General features: G+C 38.8%; 1 protein-coding gene across 2 annotated transcripts in view; it reads left to right on the top strand.

Annotated features, from left to right (window-relative positions):
• SEC24B (SEC24 homolog B, COPII coat complex component) overlaps positions 1-20,449 on the top strand; it is an 80,559-nt gene that overhangs the window by 12,219 nt on the left and 47,891 nt on the right. For both annotated transcript variants that reach the window (XM_070791075.1, XM_070791074.1), the window contains exons 2-3: positions 2,842-3,585; positions 13,493-13,666. In XM_070791075.1, the coding sequence (XP_070647176.1) occupies positions 2,842-3,585; positions 13,493-13,666 (918 nt within the window). The remainder of the gene's footprint in view (positions 1-2,841; positions 3,586-13,492; positions 13,667-20,449) is intronic.

The following is a 20,449-nucleotide window of genomic DNA, read 5'->3' as shown; positions in this document are numbered from 1 at the left end:
ACCAAGGGACTTTTACTTTCACTTTTCATTTCAGAGGCTTCCCTGGTGGCTCAGGGGTTAAAGCATCTGCCTGCAATGTGGGAGACCTGGGTTCAATCCCTAGATCGGGAAGATCCCCTGACAAGGAAATGGCAATCCACTCCAGTATTTTTGCCTGGAGAATCCCATGGAGGGAGGAGCCGGGTAGGCTACAGTCCACGGGGTCGCAAAGAGTTGGACACGACTGAGCTACTTCACTTCACTTCACAGATACCTATTTCATTCCAAAAGACAAGCAAATTAGATTCCAGGATAATTCAAGTTTGCCCTTGGAACCAAAACTAGAACTCCATTGTTTGAGATAATTGACCTTCTGGGCTGAAGAAAGCTAGTAGGATTTTAGTGTAGCGAGGGCCAGCAGATCACTGTTTAAAAGCATGGACTTGAGCCAGATTATCTAAATCAAATCCCAGCCCTATTACTTTCTAAGTATGTGACTTTATTAACTTAAATTTTGTTTCATTTATCTTATTATAAAGTAGTTATAATGATACTCTTTATTTCAGGTTGTTATGAGGAGGAATAAAGGAGTGAATATATGTAAAACATTAGAACAGTGAGTGGCACAAAGTGTAATGTTTAGACTATTAATAAAATTAAGTTATGATAACTTTAATGATACAGATAAAATAAATACATTCTATAGGGAACAAAGATAAATATGTAAAAATGAAAGTATTAAAAGCACTAGAGGAAAACATGGGTAGTTTTATAATATTGGAGTGGGGGAGGCTTTATGAAGTATGAATTAAAATTTTATCAAGCATGAAAGATTTTACTACATGATAATTGAGACACTATAGCAGGAGACAAGGTGAACAAAGTTAAGTAATCTGAAGGAAATACAGGCAGCACATAATAGTAACATATGGTTAAATTGCTTAATGTATATGAACATTTATAAATTATTAAGGGACACACAATCCTTTGGGGAGAGGGTAGATAACAAAGATACCCAAGTGGCCAAGAAACATTTGTAAGGATTCTCAGTATCACTCAAAGTTTAGTACTGCAAGATAAAATGTTTCTCTCTTATTAGATTGGCAGAGATTAAAATGGTACTCAGTGTTGGGAAGATGAGGCATTCTGAAGCATCATTGATGAGAGGTACAAATTGATAGACATTTTTGGAGGTATTTGGCAATAATGGTCAATTTTCAGTTCAGTTCAGTCGCTAAGTCGTGTCCAACTCTTTGCGACCCCATGAATCGCAGCACGCCAGGCCTCCCTGTCCATCACCAACACCCGGAGTTTACTCAAACTCATGTGCATCGAGTCGGTGATGCCATCCAGCCATCTCCTGTCGTCCCCTTTTCCTCCTGCCTCCGATCCCTCCCAGCATCAGGGTCTTTTCCAATGAGTCAGCTCTTCACATGAGGTGGCCAAAGTATTGGAGTTTCAGCTTTTAGCATCAGTCCTTCCGATGAACACCCAGGACTGATCTCCTTTAGGATGGACTGGTTGGATCTCCTTGCAGTCCAAGGGACTCAAGAGTCTTCTCCAACACCATAGTTCAAAAGCATAAATTCTTCGGCGCTCAGCTTTCTTCACAGTCCAACTCTCACATCCACACAGGACCACTGGAAAAACCATAGCCTTGACTAGACGGACCTTTGTTGGCAAAGTAATGTCTCTGCTTTTCAGTATGCTATCTAGGTTGGTCATAACTTTCCTTCCAATTTTAATTGCCCCTAAACCCTTTGAACCTCCAGTTTCAATTCTAGGAACTTATCCTGCAGATTCATCACAAAGGTAGACCTCATAAATTAGTTCACTCCCTGGAATAAATATTCATCATGGGGATTTAGTAAATAATGTTATGTTTCTACAATGAAATATTATTAGATTCTTTTAGAAGAATAATAAAGATTTATATGTGCTAACACAGATGGATATCCTTGCCGAACTGTAGTATGGTCTTTGTGGTTAAGTATATATATATATATATGTGTGTATGTATATATTACATATATTGTACATATAGGTATCCAAAGAATACACAAGAAACCATTAACTAAACTACATCTGGGAAGTAGGATTTCAGCTACCAGGGAAAGAAGGGGACTTGTACTTTTCACTTTATGTTCTTCATTGTTTGAATTTTTTAAATAGTAGATATATTGTTTTATAATTTTTAAAAAAAGGGGGGGCAGTAAGAAAGGTTTGAACTTCGACTTTGGTAGGTATATTGTTATCATGACAAAATAGCCTAAAACTTACCAATTTAAAACAAAAAGTACTAATCTCATAGTTTCTTTGGGACATGAAGCAGTCTAGCTGGGAGATTTTGGATTAGGGTCTCAAGCATGAGATTGTAGTCAGCTGTCAGCTGGGGCCCTGGTTATCTTTAAGACTCTATTACTTGGTGTGAAGAGTCTCAGTCTCTCTCAGACCTCAGTTTCTCTCTGGCTGTTGGTCATGAGAATGCGATTCCTCACTGTATGGGTTTTTCCAGAGAGGTCTTCACAACTTGGCAACTTTGATCTTCCGCACTGAGAGATCTAAGAGTGCCAGTACCTGAGACAGGACAAGTCTTAGGAGTGATAGCATTGCCTCTGCTGTATGCTGCTGGTCACACAGTCCAATATGGGTGTATCGTGGGAGGGTATGAGTACCAGAGCATGGAGGTAACTGGGCACCATCGTGGAGGCTGACTACCACGGCGGGTCTGTTAGAGTACAGTCTCTCGTAACAGTTTGGGATTATGAAGAAGTAAATTAGGGCAACATTTAGATGGGAACTGTGCTTAAACATTAGTTGCCTTCTTACTAATCCCTGTCAATACATGCTTTTCTTTTTCAGGTCCGGCACAGAATCAAATGCAGGTTCCATCTGAGTATGGATTGCCTCCTCAAAACTATATTGTTCCCTCAGGACATTACTCTCAAGGACCTGGGAAAATGACCTCATTGCCATTGCAAAGCCAGAGTGGTGATTACTACTCTGGTCTCTATACGGTACCAACCCAGAACGTGGCGACTCCTAACACAGCCAGCCAGCAAGCAGGAGCACAGCAGATGTATGGCAGGGCTCCTCCCGCCCCTCACGCTGTGGGATCCACTCCGGGATCTTTCCAAGGTGCCTCGTCCTCCGCATCGCATTTGCATACGAGTGCCTCCCAGCCGTACTCCTCTTTTGTGAATCATTACAACAGTCCAGCCACGTACTCTGCCAGTTCCTCTGTTGCTTCTCAGGGATTTCCCTCTACTTGTGGTCACTATGCTTTGTCAACTGTTTCTAATGCTGCGTATCCTAGTATTTCATATCCCTCTCTACCTGCTGGTGATCCATATGGGCAACAAATGTTTACCTCACAGAATGCTCCAGCTGTCAGGCCAATTAGAGATAATTCATTTTCTGGTCAAAACACCGCTGTCAGCCATCCGTCCCCGCTTCCACCTCCACCATCACGACAGTACCACCAGCAGCAGAGTCTTTCAGGATACAGTACTTTTTCGTGGTCAGCCCCAGGCCTTCCATCAACCCAAGACAATCTGATTCGAAACCACACCTCCCTGGCTACAGCCAGCAACCCAACAAATACCGGTAGGTTGAATAAAAAGTCCACCAAAGCATGGTTGAAAGTCAGTGCATTTCCAGTCCGTTTTTATTGCATGACAGTTAAAGATGATATTGCCCATTAGAAAAATCAGAAATTAGCTTCCTTTTGCTATTTATTTGCTTTTATTTACTGTAAAATTTTGCAGCATCTCCTTGAACACTTCCCCTTCATTTGTTCACAGCTAGCCACCTGACCGTCTGCCTTGTATAGCGTGGTTCCTTGCCCCGAGGAGGATCTCAGTTGGTGTTTACTGATACGTTTTCTTGCCTCTGCTATAGTAGTCTTTAATGTGAGTTAGGAATAGGGCACAGTGGAAAAGTCCATTTGAGGATATGTTTTGTTAGCTGCTACTTTCTTTTTTATATTAGTTTGGCTTTGGGACAGTTATTCTTCCAGCCATAGCCCCAGTTCTCTGTAGAAAAAATTATGGCCTGAAATACCAAACTGGTGAGGTGAACCCTTATTTGCAACTTTCACAGAAGATATGTTTCCTATACCTTAAAGCTGATGCTTTCTCAGCCCCAGATAGATAAGTTAGAATGAAGGACAGTGAAGATGGAGAAAGATGCATGAAGAATACTCTTGTAATTAGTCTTTCTCACCTTCCTAGACTAAGATATGATTAAATTTATTTGTTTAAGAAAGTTATGTACACAAGCTATATATGTAGTTTATTTAGTGTGGGTTTTGCATAAAATACACTCACTTTAATTCATCTTGTCACTTGGACCTTAACAAAATCTGCTCTTGAACTGAATGAAACAGTATGAAAAGAATGAGTACTGGAAATCTGTGATAGTTTTCTGAATAATGTCTCTAGATGGTTTATCAGAGTCCAGATAGCCACATGTCAAGGATGTTGTAGAAAAGTATCCTTCCCTAGACAGTTAGATTATTTAAAGTTAGGCCTTTAGAATCTTAGATCTGAGCTGTACATTTGAGATCACCTGTTCTTTCAGTGCTGTTATTTAGAAACACCTTGGGTTACAAGCAACTAATAGTGGTTTAAACAGAAAAGGTGTTTTTTTCCTCACATAACAAGGAGTCAACAAGTCTAGGCAGATGCTGATCCAGATGTCCTCTTTGTCTTCTCTGCCATCCTTAGTATGTTGGTTTATAGAAACAAGATAACTTATGTACCTGTCAAAATTAAAAGCAGAAAGAAGGGAGAGGAAAGACAATGGGTTCGTGGCACTGACAGGCTTCATTTTCTGTGTCATTTGCCATTGCTGTTTTAAAAGACCATGTCTAATTTAAGGGAAGGCCAGAAAATGAATAATTCGCTTTGGAGCCTCCATGGTAGAGACAGGCATGAAAAAAGGGGTTAGCATTGACTGGGTCTTAGGTAAGTCAGCTTGAAGCATCCGTCACAATTCCCAAATCTGGCTCTGCACCAGAATCCCTTGCATAGAATCCCTCAAACCCAACTGACTGAGCTAGAATAGAATAATCTCCAGGGTAGTCTTGGGAATCTGAATTTCTGACTGGCTCTTGAGTGATGTCTGGTAACAGATCCGAATTCTAGTGCTGTCCCTTTGCTTTACAAACTAGGAAAGCCTGTAGTCCTGAGTACTGGAAGAAGCTCAGTTGCTTCTGACTCTCAGTCTGCCCATCTCGGAACCAGGGCTTTCTGTCCCATAGAAATCCTGTTTTCTTTTTCCTTTCAGCAATCCTTTTACAGATCAGCTTATCTAAGATCCCTCTGACCTAAGGATTTTATGACTTTTGTGACCAAAAAAAAGAAGAAAGTCAGGTAATTCCTATCTTATTTCTGAGATGGGAATAGGACCAGATAGGATGAATTTATATTAAGATGTAGGATTGAAAAAAGTGGGGCCACTTGGCTTATGAGTAGAATACCTATTGGCAAGGGCCTACTATTGAAAAAAATATTGAATAAATAGTAAGGAGAATTACAAAATTACCTTCTATTTGAATGACTAGTAATTAGTCCATTAGGCAAAGAGAAGGGAGTGTATTTCCATTGTTTTAATTGTAATACTATATTATGAAAGCCATAATAAATATAATTTTAGAAGTTAATGTGTAAAGAAGTGGGTTTTCCCCCCCTTAGATTGGTAAATGACTTTAATTGTAGTTCAGAAGTTGACAAATTAGATATATCTCAGGTTAATATGGCCTATTGCTTGTCATCATGTTAAAAGAAAGAGATTACTTTTAAAACTTACTTTAAAATTCAGTATTACAGAAGTTCCTAAACTTCCTCAGTTGATGTTTCTGTACTTTTTTCCAGTGCCCCACACTATATCATAGTAATAGTTCTTAAGGTTTTCTGACAGATGTTACTGATTTCTCTTGGAAAATTTAAAACATCCCTTGGAACTGCGAGTTTGTTGCAAGGGCAACTTGGGTACCTAAGTACAAGGTTTGGGAACCATAGGTATATTGATTGTAACTTTCTAGAAAGACAAGCAGTTTAATTGCTTTGGACACTTAAATTATATTGTCAAAGTAGGAATCTTATATATTAAGCATGGTTTTGTATGAAAACTAATCTTTGAGTAATTGATAACAATGATTGCATTTATTACTTGATTATATTAGCTTCATTTTCAGGTAATATAGTTAAACTTCAGCAATTCATGAAGGGTTGAGATCCAAAAGCATAACCTGAGTTAAATGAAGTCACTCAGTCGTGTCCGACTCTTTGCGACCCCATGGACTGTAGCCTACCATGTTCCTCTGTCCATGGGATTTTTCAGGCAAGAGTACTGGAGTGGGTTGCCATTTCCTTCTCCAAGGGATCTTCCCAACCCAGGGATCGAACCCTGGTCTCCTGCATTGTAGGCGGATGCTTTACCATCTGCACCACCTGAGTTAAGTGATTATCAAAAACACAGTGATTGATACAAGCTGTTACTTTTAGGCAATTGAGTTCATATTCAGAAATGTGGAATAAAAGAGACATTTTAACATTATCTCATTTGCCTCTTTATTTTAGAAAAGCACATTAATATAATTTAGCACTAGAATTTCAGATTATTTTTGTTAAAAACATGGTGATGTATGTTTTGAGTGCTATGTTAAGTTAATTTAGGGTGAAATTTTGGCTAGTGTTTAAAAGGTATCATTAGGCCATTAAATATTTTTTTAACTGTCTCTATAGGTAAATTTCTCAAGGTTCAGAAGCTCTTTCCTAGTTTGAGGTGAAGTTGGTTGAATAATACAAGCTCAACAAGGATCACATCTTGTTGGAATATTGTAAAATAGTAGTATCTGATTAATGTTATTTTACCAAGTATAATTTTATGTTTTAAAAAAAGAAACTTTTACAAATCTACTCATAAAAATAATAATAGACCTTGATAAAATCCTTGTGTAAAAATCTACAACTTACATGATACTAAGGTGTAATCCCTGATATGTTAATATATGTTTGTCATCTTGAGGTGATGATGTGCCTGAGGAAGAGCAAAGTAGATACTAGGAGGTGACTCTCTGGATAAAGAAATCAAGTTGGAAATGTTAGAAAACTGCATTGGAGGTACAAACAGTACAGTTAAGAGATTATTTCCTCTTCGGGGACGTGTGTTGAGCCTGCAGAGTTGTGGGATAATAACGATTGTGCCCCTCACACGCCTCCAGTTTTTCACAGGCACTCTTGAACCTTGTCTTTTCTCACCTTTGTACCTCCTGCCTGAAGATTTTCGATACTTACTCCCTTAAGCTCAGAAGGTAAAACGTGCATCTTTATGACCACTTCCTTCAAAACTTGGTTTTATCGGTTATTCCTTTTCTGGTGTCTCAGTTTCCCAGTTTCTGCTGGGCTGTGGCATTGGGAAGATGAGAGGAAAGGATGAGGCGAAGGAAAAACATAAGCTTGGTTCTGTCTGTAATCAGCAGCCATCAGAAGTTTTTAAGCGCAGTGGTGACTGTCAGGTTTGTGATTTAGGTCTTCCCGTGAGCAGTGCAGTAGGTGAACTGGAAGAGGAAGAACTTGGAGACAAGACTAACTAGGAAGGAGTTAGCTACAACTATCTAGATGAAGGATGCTAACACAGGTTGGGATTCGTTTAGACAGAAGACAGGTGGCAAGAGATGATTTCAAGAAGTGGTTGATAGGGTTTATGAAGGAAAAGGAATAATAGAAGTTGACTTAAAATTTTCTAGTTTGAACAGCTTGAATGGGTAGTGGTGTTATTAGTTGAGAATTTACTCTTCCTAGTTCCAACAGAGTTGTATGTACACTTACTGAGAAGCTGCTAAGAACTAACAAGGGAACTACCTTAATGCCAACAAATAAATAGATAAACGGTTTATTTTTGAATTGTGTTCTGTCGCTACATATACCATATTTCATCTGTCACATTCTCTTTATGAAAGGGGTAGTTTTCTTTTTTTTTTTTCTGGCATTTTTTTTTTTTTTTGGTGGTCTTTAATATTTGTGGAACTTGTCTTCATTTATTTGACAGATATTTGAAAGCCAACTATGTGACAGGCATTTATTTTAGTGCTGGGAGATAAAATAGCAAATAAAAAGACTTGATGCCATACCTCATGAAGTTGTAATCTTCTTAGGAAGGCAAACATTATCCAAATAAATGCAAATAAATGTAAAATTGCTATTGTCATTTAAGTATCATGAGGCAGAGATTTATGGTGCTTGGTGAAGAGTATTCTAGGTACATCTGGCCTGTTAGTCGTGGAGCTTAGCAAAGTTTTCCTTGATATTTGATATGTGAGCTGCAATCTGAAGAATGAATTTTCCATGTATAAGATAGATTACAGATAAAACAAGTGTCTAAATGCAAAAAGGCAAAACTTCAAAACTTTTCAGAGAAAATGTGGAAGAACCTTCAAGTAGGGAAGAATTTCTGAAGGACACTACATATAATGTTATCTAGCCATAAAGAATAAGCATGATGAGTTTTACTAATTTCTAATTAAGAACTTTACTTGCCATTAACTGGGAGAAAAAAATTTATAGTATTTTATCCAAAATTACACAAATAACACATAAGATCAATAAGAAAAAGAAAAATACACAACCAAGAAAAAAACACAAACAGGCATTTCACAAACGAAAACATACTCGGTCTCATTAACAATCAGGGAAAAGCAGCTTAGAATGGGAAAACTACTTATACCTAGTGTCAGGATGAGGAAACCTTGAAAGACTGAGCACACCAGGTCATGGCAAGGATGTGGAATAAAAAAAACTTAGACACTGTTTGTCAGAGGATCTGTTGCTTCAATATTTTAGGGACATTCGGCATTAGTGGAATTGAAGGTGACCATACTCTAGAACACAGCTATCCTACTTCTGTGTCCTCTAGAGAAGTGTTCTTCTCACACTTTGTGTGTATGAGTTACCCAGGGTCCTGTTAAAATGCAGGTCTTGATTCACCAGGGCTAGTGTGGCCCTGCCTAAAGATTTTGTCAAGTTTCTGACTAAGGTGTTGGTACCCTATAGAGTACAGTTTGAATAAGGAGGCCCTAGAGCACGACTGAGCGACTTCCCTTTCACTTTTCACTTTCATGCATTGGAGAAGGAAACGGCAACCCACTCCAGTGTTCTTGCCTGGAGAATCCCAGGGGCGGGGGAGCCTGGTGGGCTGCCGTCTGTGGGGTCGCACAGAGTCGGACACGACTGAAGTGACTTAGCAGCAGCAGCAGCAGCAAAACACCACTTCCTGTTTTAGATGTGTAGTGCTAGTAGGATGGAGAAGGCAATGGCACCCCACTCCAGTACTCTTGCCTGGAAAATCCCATGGATGCAGGAGCCTGGTGGGCTGCAGTCCATGGGATCGCTAAGAGTCGGACATGACTGAGCGACTTCACTTTCACTTTTCACTTTCGTGCATTGGAGAAGGAAATGGCAACCTACTCCAGTACTCTTGCCTGGAAAATCCCATGGATGGAGGAGCCTGGTGGGCTGCAGTCTGTGGGGTCGCTAAGAGTTGGACACGACTGAGCGACTTCACTTTCACTTTTCACTTTCATGCATTGGAGAAGGAAATGGCAACCCACTCCAGTATTCTTGCCTGGAGAATCCCAGGGATGGGGGAGCCTGATGGGCTGCCATCTATGGGGTCGCACAGAGTCAGACACGACTGACGTGACTTAGCAGCAGCAGCAGCAGTTCTAGTAGGAAATGACATTTTGGGGATTCTGAGCTAAAAAGACTAGTCTGTTCCCTTGGCCAAAGAGCTCACTTCCCACAGGCTGCCCCTGGGGCCAAGGGAGTTCTCATTCCTTGCTGCGTAGCTGCACACTTGGGAGTTGTGGCGCAGGCATTGAGAAGCTCCACCCCAGAGAAACCACACGTGTGTACCAGGGACAGGTCTGTGAGTGTTCCTGTAGTACTGCATGTGAAAATGAAAACATCAGAACCCTGATGTCCGTTTGTAGTTGAATGGATAAATCATGTATATCCTTCCAATGGACTGCTGAATAGAGCTGCACTCATTAACACAAATGAATCCTGGAAATGCAGGATTCATGGAAGAATATATGTAATATGCTATTGTGATAAAGTTAAAAAGCAAGCAGAAATAATATTTAGAGATACTTATCTGTGTGGTAAACTATTGAATAACAAAAGCAAGGGGTTAGTGAACACAGTCAGGAGGGAGGCAAGGGAATGCCTTCTGTGAGGAGTGCACCAAGAGCGTCAGCAATATTGGAAACGCTTTCTTTTCACAGTTGGATGCTGAGTTCATGGGTATTCGTTTTATTATGATTTTATAACTATATACACATATGTAAGGCATAGACTTATTTGTATCAATTATTTTATTAAAGCGAAAAGTCTGTTACATCTAAAGGGGCTTACGTGTAATTCCCTTTAATGGAAGAGAGCACAGCAAGTTCAAGGGACTCAAAGACTATGAAGCTAGAGGAGGACCATGGACCAGGAGGAGGCTGGGATCATTCAGGGCCTGGTTGACCACATTAAGTTTTTCAGGATAAGATGTTTTGTCTTCACCCTCGAGCACTGGCAGAATATTGAAGGACTGTAAGCAGGATGATACCATGTATCAAGCTGGAGCCTGGAGAACACAGAGGGCCCTGTACACACCTGAACTACTTCTCTTCGACTTGGTACTTGGGATTTTGTTCCTGAAAAATTACTTGTGGGACCATCTAGAGGCCCAGGGTGATGGAATCATTCTCCGGAGAGGATTTATATTTCCTTCTGCCAGTTTCCTCCAAGAACTGCCAGCTTGTGATCACGTTCATCCCAGTCTAAGGCCCTAGTGTAGTGGACTGTGTAGATGTTCTGAATCAAAGCTGCTGGCTTTTGTAAGGCTTGGCTTCCTGGTTTATCCTGGTCCTGAGGTTATAACCCTTCAGGTACTATCCTAAACGTGAAGGTACGGGCTGCCGTAGCAGGCGCCCTATCTTGGGTGTGCTGTGGGAGACGTCTTATTTTCCACACTCTGCAGGGCCACCAAGAACGGCACATCTGGTTTACGACAGATATCCACAGGGTGAAAGCAGCTCTGAGTGTTGGGCTTATTTCTCTTGAGTTTTCAATTTCTTACAGATTTTTCCCCGGAGATTAGTTTATGTCATGTTAGATTTTTGGTGATTTTAAGAAAATCTTTTTAAATATAGTTTTTAAAGTTATCTTCCTTAGAAGGTTTAGTCATAATTACCTACATCACCATTACCAGAGGCAGAAATATTTTCTGTATTTTTATACAGTGTCTTTTAGTTTCTCATATGAGCAAAGGTAAAATTAGTATATTTACTGTTTTCTATACCCCTTTTCTCTATCACTCGATTTTAAGTGATTATATCTTTCTTAATTTTTGCCTTGTACTGTTAAATATACTCATCACTCTTGTTACTTTGACATTTTGAATGATTTTATCGGTTATCTAATGCTAGTTGAAAACCAGAATTATTTATTATTTTTCACAGTTCTGTAGGTTGGTTGGGCAGTTCCTCTGCTTGTTTTCCTAGACTTCTGTGACTTCATTTAGCTTGACAGTTGGCTGGGCTGAAAGATCCTAGGCTTCACTCACATGTCTGGCCGTTGCTGCCCACTGTTCACACGAGTACTTAGGTTTTTCTCCACATTGACCAGATCCGCTTCCTTACATGACGGGGTCAGGGCAGCATTTCAAGAGCAGAAAGGTATAAGCTTCAGTGCCTCTCAAAACCTGAGGTCTTGAGCTTGTACACCATTACGTTTGCCACATTCTGCTGGTGAAAGCCAGTCGAAAGTTTAACCTCAGTTCAGGGAGTGGGAAAATAGGTTCCCACTTCTTAATGAGAGGAACTGAAAAATATTGCTGACTGTGTCTCTCACAGTGACGTTTGTCCTTACTAAAAATAATGTGGCAGTCAGTGCATTTAGACCACAGTCCTCCTTCTTTCCCCATTCCTCATATTTGTATCATTTGTACACTCTTGGGAAATATATCACATTTTGTTCTGTTACTATATATATTGTTACATTTGTTTCAGTCTTAGACCTGAGTTTGTTCATGTACATATACACATACTGGAGAAGGAAATGGCAACCCACTCCAGTGTTCTTGCCTGGAGAATCCCAGGGATGGGGGAGCCTGGTGGGCTGCCGTCTATGGGGTCGCACAGAGTCGGACACGACTGAAGCGACTTAGCAGCAGCATATACACATACACACATCGTGCATATAATACACATACGTACCTGTCTGTACGTGTGTGTATACTGTTGTGTAAGTTTAAGATGTGCCGCATAATGATATACAAATTTATTGCAAAATGACTACCATAGTAGGGTTAGTCACCTCTCCTAATTGCCTTTTTTGTGTATTTGGTGAGGACATTTAAGACAGACTGTCTTAAGAACTTTCAAGTATATTATAACAGTGTTTTTAAGTATAGTCACCATTATTGTACATTAGCTCCAGAACCTACTCCTAACTGAGAGTTTGTACCCTTTGACCAGTATCTCCCTATTTTCCTTACCTCCCTGCTTCTGGTAACCAAAACTTTCTGTGAGTTTGGCTTTTTTAGATTTCATATATAAATTAGACCATACACTATTTTTCTGACTTAACCTCAATTAGCATAATGGCCTCAGGGTCCATTCCCGTTGTCACATGGCAGCATTTCCTGCAATTTCTGATTGAATGATAGTCCAGTGTATGTGTGTGTATTTTCTTTATTTCCACATGTTCTGTATCCATTCATGCACTGTATGTGTGTGTATATACACATACACGTATATATGCACACACATATCTCCATGTGTATATATCCAGATCCACCACATTTTTAAAGTCCATTCACCCGCCAGTGAACACCTAGGTTGTCGTTTTAGGTTTGTCCATTATCTCTTGGTTGGCTGAAGATGATCTTGCAGGTCGGGCAATTGGAGCTGTCAGAGACCGACTATGAATCACATGCGCTTTGCTCCAGAAGTCCAACCTAATGTTAATCTCAGAACCTTACGTAGCTACCTGTGAGACAGGGCATCTGACTAGAGACAGCAAATGAGACGTGGCAGTTTACAGTACAAAATGGGATCAGAGCTAGTACTGGAAACATCTGTATGATTCACAAATTACATCACTGTTGACGCAAACCACCTCTATCATCTGAGGTACACTGCTGCACAGTGCGATAGTCCGTATTAATAATAGTGATCTTTAGTAAAGATCGTTGGGGTTCATTTTGTTTAAGAAGGTTTGGAAGCTTGTGGCATGTTTCAGGAAAATTGCCGTTAAACGTTATTAAAACATTTAGTGAGTTAAGTTTTTCGTTTTTTGGGAAATCATTTCTTTGGACCTGTTATTTCCTAGATAGAGACATACCAGATAAATGTGATGCTGCTGAAGTTTCTACAAGAACTTCAGATAAACTGTGTTTTGTTGATATTTTAATGTATTTCAAGCTTATTGCCGTGGGTGAAACAGTTTCTTGTCTTCAGTTGCAGATTCCTTGTCCTGTTCTGTAATGCAAAATGTTCAGCCTCCCAAGTCCAGCCCAGTAGTGTCCACTGTTGTGTCAGGAGCCTCGTCGACTAGAATGCCTCCTGCAGCAAATCGTCCAGTGGAGCCTGTGGCCTCCGTTACACAGCCGTCAGAGCTATTACAGCAGAAAGGTATTTGAGAAATACGTTATACTAGGTATAGTACATACATACGTATATGTACATGCTAATTCAAATAGGTCATTTTAAAAAATCAAACGGAATAACCATAATTTATAGAAAATATGAAAAAATAATTTATAGTTTCTATTCAGATGATTATGTTTTAATATATTCCAGCCTCTGTTTGATTTTATATATTGTAGAATTTTGTTAAATCTGTTATGTATTTTATATAATTGTAATCAGTTTACATAATATTTTGTATTTTGCTTTTACATGTGTTAAATTATGCAGTTCTCCATATATGTCGTATAGTTTTGTAATCGTGATGACTAATTCATTGTGTCAGTGTATTACAATTTACTAATCATCCCTCTATTATGGACCATTTCATTTCTTTTTTTTTTTTTTTTATAGATTATTGTTGTTTCTTCTAGGATAAAACACCCAAGATTTCCTTCTTTAGTGAATTTACATATCCTCTTTGATGACTTCTTTGCTTGTCTTTATAATTAATAGAAAGTAACTTTTGACCCAGTTTTGAGAATGAGAGGATGAAAATGAAATTGTAAGCCACACTATTGCCTTGTTGACAAACAATGTGGTTTATTTGTTTGCTTGTTTAATAGTCTTCTTTTAACCCTGTCTCCCCACACTGGCTTTTCTTTTGGCAGTATTCTTGATTATTTTCTGTCTGGCTAAAATTGGAGATCTGTTGATGTTTCAGGTTAATATACTGTACTTCTCATTTGATGAGAGAGAACTGTTTTGGGGGATGTGTGCCTTGTGTTCCCATCATAATCATTAGTAATGTTTTAGGCACTGTATCACTGTGTGATGACAACCCGTCACCTTGAGTCTGAAGAACCCTTTTTTGTTTTGAAACTTGGGAAAAGCAACATAAATCCTTCGACTTGTCTCACTGCTCTTACCTGCTAAGTGTTCCTGTGGTCAGCAGAGGCTTAACTATCATTTGATTGGATTGTACATTATAGATTTTCTTACTCTTTTTTTTTTAAGAAAAGCCAACTGCAGCACCAAAGGGTGTGTCCATTGTTTCCCAATAAGGAATAGAATCTAGTTATTACAGCATTTACCTTCAAAGTGAGGGACTATTGGGAGAGTTTTACTTATCATGAGTAGAAGAAACTTAAGGAAATGGCAACCCACTCCAGTGTTCTTGCCTGGAGAATCCCAGGGACGGGGAAGCCTGGTGGGCTTCCGTCTATGGGGTTGCACAGAGTCGGACACGACTGTAGTGACTGAGCAGTAGCAGTAGCAGGAGCCCTAACTAAATGAGTGGTGTGTTTCCTAACCATTGGTGACCACCTTCCAGATATTACATATCTTGCTTGTTTGGGCCCTTTACATTGCCCCCACTAATTTATTTTAATCCCTTTATCAATTCTACTAGGTAGACATCCTGGTTTTACAGATGAGAAAAGTGACATTCACAGCAATTAGGTAACTTGCTCAAGATTATAAATTAGGGAATAGTAGAATGAAAGATCTTTAACACTCACCTTCCTATCTTGTGTTGTCTCTATGAGGCTGAATTATTGTTTTTGTCAGCTGTTACGCTCTTATCTTACTCAAGATAACGCTCCTTGAATAAGTAACAGAAAAGATAATACTGGAGACATTTGAATTGCAGCTTTTATTGTTCTGTTTTCTGAAGTAGAAGGTTGGCTACTGAGAGGTCTCTGCCTTTGGATAGGTTTGGAACACACCCAGGTCTGTGTGAGCTCTGGCACCAGGCGTGCTGTGCACATAGTGGTTTGTGGGCCTGATACTTGTGGCAGTTGTGTAGCCACAGCTGTGTACGGTATGCTCTGGGTCTGATACGACTTCTTGAATATTGATACTTGAAAGAGATTAGTCTTTTTCTCTTGTGAATGAACAATGTTGCCTGCTGTATAACAAAGAATGGGGCAGCCACCGAGGCACTGTAGCTGCCCGCCAGCAGTCAGCCCTGAGGGAATTCAGGACAGGCAGTGGGGCCACCTGCTGCCTTACCCTAAACCACCTAACCCTAAACCGCTGCAGCGGTGTGCCTGAGGGAGCTCGGAAAGGGAAAGAACTGGACGTTGGCCTCCATAGAGGCGGTGCATATCAAAGGAGTGATTTCGGTGCGTCTTCCCGTACGTAGAAAAGAGCTACATCCATTAACTGGTTTTCTTTAATTAATGGTGATCTTTTGATGTTCCACCTGCCTGGTCTTTGTCCCCAAAACCTCTGTATATCCTGGCTCCTCCCTTACCCCTTCAGAACAGCCCCTCAGAGCTGTCTGAGATACCTGGCCTCCAGGCTTGAAGTCCTCAGAAAGCCAGCCAGATAAAACATAGTTCTCAAGCTTTAGGTTGTGCTTTTTTCCCAGTATTTCAGAGATAGCCTTTCTTAGTTATTCTCTCAGCAATTTTTACTGGTTTTTAGAGGAGAGACTTTTTTGCTTGCGTACCTCCTAAAATTTTTTTGAAGGAAACTAGAACTACTTGAACATTTTTAGATCGACATCTAAAATTTTTCACCAGAAGTTTAAATACTTGCAGTTATATAATTTTCAGTGTACTGCATATATTGACTTTTAAAACAAAGATGTTGTGTTTTTCGTTGTATCCACTGGGATGAAGTCTGTCATCCTTTAAAAAAAATAGTGAAATTAGCCCTTCTTTAACAATTAGAAAGTTTACATTTTTCCTTTTTCTTCTTAATATCATATCTCCTCTCTTGAATGTAGTAAAAATATATACTTAAGCTAGAAACTTTTTAACACTCCCATCATGCTTCTCTGCTACTATATATATATGCATATATGAATATATATGCATATGAAGTTCTAAAATTTGTGTTATTGTCTATAACCACAGGTGTCTCAGCGTTAACACTTTTTCTTCTTGATTATTCTATCAATACAGTTATTTTGAGTTTCTAGTTGGTGAAGATAATAAACATTATGAATTTTGGTGTTTTTTAAATGGAAAGTACCTTTTCGTTGGAAATACATCTTTCATTGAAGTTAATGGCTTTCCCTCCTCCCCACCATAGCTTTCTGTACCTGGGTTGCATATGGTTCATTATTAAAATAAGATAAATTTTAGAAAAATGTCATTTATAGTTGTTTATTTTTGTACAGATAATTACTGAGAAAATTTTGTTCATGTAAGGTAGATAGGAATGGTATTGGAAGGGTTTTATTAAAGTAATATTGTTCTTTTAGGTTTTTTAACCTTCTGAGCTTATTTTCCCAGTTGTAGATAGCTGGTAACATTATTTCATGTAGCAGTTTACAGTTTAAAAATACCTTTAGGTTTTATTGTCTCACTTGATCATCATGTGAAGCAGACATACCATATATTTCTTCTATAGAAGAGAGAAGTTGAGGTTTAGAGAGATGTTTGTTTTACTGAGTTAGCAGTTATTCAAAATACTGTAAATTTAATTATACTGAAGCGACTCAGCAGCAGTATAATATCACATACTTTTATCTCACAGGTAGTATCTCTGCATAACCTAATTGGCAAAGGCAGTCCTCATTTTCAAACCAGTGAGGCACATTTTATTCTTTGTCAAATAGTCTGATTTAATTTTTAATCCAATGAAATGTGTTCCTAAAGTTTCAGGAGGTATCATAATTCCACTGAGAAATAAATTTCATCTTCTGTCTCATAAGCCAAAATTACTAAAAGCTGTCAAGTTTAAATGTCAAAGTTATTCTTTTTTATAGTAAGTTATAAAAACTAGCCTGCAGAAGGCAATGGCACCCCACTCCAAGTGTTCTTGCCTGAAGAATCCCATGGGCGGAGGAGCCTGGTAGGCTGCAGTCCATGGGGTCGCCAAGAGTTGGAGATGACTGAGCGACTTCACTTTCACTTTTCACTTTCATGCATTGGAGAAGGAAATGGCAACCCACTCCAGTGTTCTTGCCTGGAGAATCCCAGGGACGGCGGAGCCTGGTGGGCTGCTGTCTATGGGGTCGCACAGAGTCGGACGCGACTGAAGCGACTTAGCAGCAGCAGCAGCAGCATAAAAACTAGACAGTGAATCAATATGCTGTTTCTCATTGCCAAATTTGAAACAAAGCATTGTAATATGTACCTAATATTAGGCTATTTGTGAAGCCAGGCTTGTCTTAAAAAACATTGTATTCCTGTGGTAAAATACATGCATAGTGTCAGTCTTCCAGTCACATCCAGCTCGCGACCCCACGCTGTAGCCTGCCAGGCTCCTCTGTCCATGGAATTCTTCAGCCAAGAATACTGGAGCAGGTTGCCATTCCCTTCTCCAGGGTATTTGCAGGCAGATTCTTTATCTTCTGAGCCACCAGGGAAGCCCCAAATATATGTCTAGTGTTTATCAAACTCTGTTATTTGACATTTTTTTTAGTATATAGGAATCATGCATAAAAGTTAAAAATAATTCCATTAATTTCATCAGACATAGTAAAAATTTGTACATGTACAAATATATATGTAGTATGTATATGTGTTTTATAAAATATATATACATATATGTACTACTAAGTACTAATAGATTTATTGTTGTTTAGTTGCTAAGGTGTGTATGACTGTTTTGTGACACCATGAACCTGTAGCTCGCCAGTCTCCTCTGTCCTTGAGATTTCTGAGGGAAGAATACTGGAGTGGGTTGCCATTTCCTCCTCCAGGGGTTCTTCCTGACCCAGGGATAGAATCCATGTCTCCTGCATTGGTGGGCAGATTCTTTACCACTGAGCCACCTGGAAAGCCCAGTTAATAGGTTTACCCGCTAATAAATTTTTTGTTGTTGGTTTTAAAAGAAGGTAGAAGGAAGTAAATATTGTATAAAATAGAAGGAGATATGAAATGGTTATAATTATTATAAATATTTTATGATAAAATGTGTTGTAAAGTACTTTATTGAATATCTCATAGACTTTGAGAGGAATCCAGTGTATCTTGAAAAAGACTGGTAGTCCTAGAAAATATTCTACTTGTTTTTAATGGAACTGGCATTACTCAAAATATTGCTCAGATTGGTGGAAGGTTCTTTTTCTAATGACTTGCCCTAGGGATAAGTATTAAGAATAGTTGAAAATAATTGTTTTCATTTAAATATACACAAAAACATGTTTTGAAGTTCAATAGTGATTGTAGCGAATACTTGTGTAGTATTTACTGTATTTCAGGTTCCATTCTAAGGTTTAAAATATATTAATTCATTTAATCCTCCCAGCAACCATTTGAGATAGTCATTGCCCTGTCTTACAGACAATATAAATGAGGAACAGAGAGGTTAGTAATTTGCCCAAAGACACACAGCTAGTAAGTGGTATTTCCTGGAATTGAACTCAGAGACCCCATTTTATCCATAATGTCCTGCTGCTTGTCTGTTTAATATTTCTTACTGTTTTTACTTTGTTCTCATCGAACTCTGAAAAGCAGTGGCTTCTTTGATAGTAGTGATTGGGTCCTGCATACGTGCAGAATCATTAAATAAATCATTATTCCCACTACCCTACTTTTCAATATTTCTGAATTAATAAAGCCAACCCTGTTGCTAATATGTTTAATTTTTAACTGAAGCATGTATGGGAAGGTAAAAGAAAGTCTCTAGATTTAAGGTGCCTTGATTAATCATTTAAAGAAGGAGGAAACTTTCTTATATTAAGATTTAGGATAAGGGAATGTGTTTCCTTTATAAGTTGAGAAAAAGTCTGTTCTTAACACAGGTGCTTTCTTAGATGGATAAAGTACAGGAAAGTAAGTACTGTGGAAAGTGATTCCCGTAAAAACCATTCTTTCGTGAGAACCCTTGCAAAGTTCTCTAGTGTATGTGCTTAGAAGACTAGGTTAGGAAAGGTAACAGTCGCTCAAAAGTCTGAGCTCTTGAATTTAAAAAAGCTAGCCTCCCCAAGGGATTTATTTTCTCTTTAGACTGGTTTTATTTATTCCCAGTGTAACTGTATCTAGGGAACAGTAGAGATGCCCTTTATTAAGCAACTCCAACTCTCTGAAGAGAATACTTTAATGACAGGTAGTTTAAAGAGAATGTCTTTTTTAAAGATATTGGGGACCTGTTAGTAACAGGTTCTTTATCATGTCATTCAGTCTGTGAAATAGTGTTCTCCCTCTTGGTTTTCTAGATTTATATCTTGAAAGCTCTGACAGTGAAATAGGAATGCGGCTTTGCTTCCTTGTGTGGTGGTGGTGGTGGTGGTGGTGGTTGAGGCGGGAGGGCCATGTGCACTTCTACAGTGTACTGTGTGCAGTCTAGAGCAGGGCATTCAGTATGGAGTGATTGCTCTTCTGGTTGTTTTCCGTTTCCAGTTTTCTGGACTGATTGTTTTTCTTACCATTCTTCTGTGGATTAAATAGAATGTTATATTCTTGTACCATTAGTATTCCTAAACTTTTTACAAAGTTTAGTTAAACGAGCAAAGAAAGGTTAAATTCAGAGTAGATTGAGTCATAATTGGGAAAGAGCTTAAATATTGATACATTCATCTCTAGCACTTCTCAAAAGAGATTGCCTCTTTTTAGGACAGTAAAATTAAATATGTTGTGTGACATTCAGTTAATATAGTATGTTGACAACCATTGACTGATCTAAAATGATATTATAATAAATAATATTACTGTTCCATCTTATTTTTAGGTTTGTTCCGTGCATTAAGTAGTTGCTCTATAAAATTTTTTTTTTTTTGCTTCCAATTCAGCATTGGATATTTTCCCAGTAATACGTGAAACCTGTTTTTATTCAGTAAATCTGGAAAAAGAGGAAAATATTTATCTTATAACACATATAGTTTTGCCC

The sequence above is a fragment of the Bos indicus genome, chromosome 6 (assembly GCF_029378745.1).
Source record: "Bos indicus isolate NIAB-ARS_2022 breed Sahiwal x Tharparkar chromosome 6, NIAB-ARS_B.indTharparkar_mat_pri_1.0, whole genome shotgun sequence".
NCBI classification, from domain to species: domain Eukaryota; kingdom Metazoa; phylum Chordata; class Mammalia; order Artiodactyla; family Bovidae; genus Bos; species Bos indicus.
The sequence above is the reverse complement of the archived record's forward strand: the minus strand, read 5'-3'. Positions and strand labels throughout refer to the sequence as shown.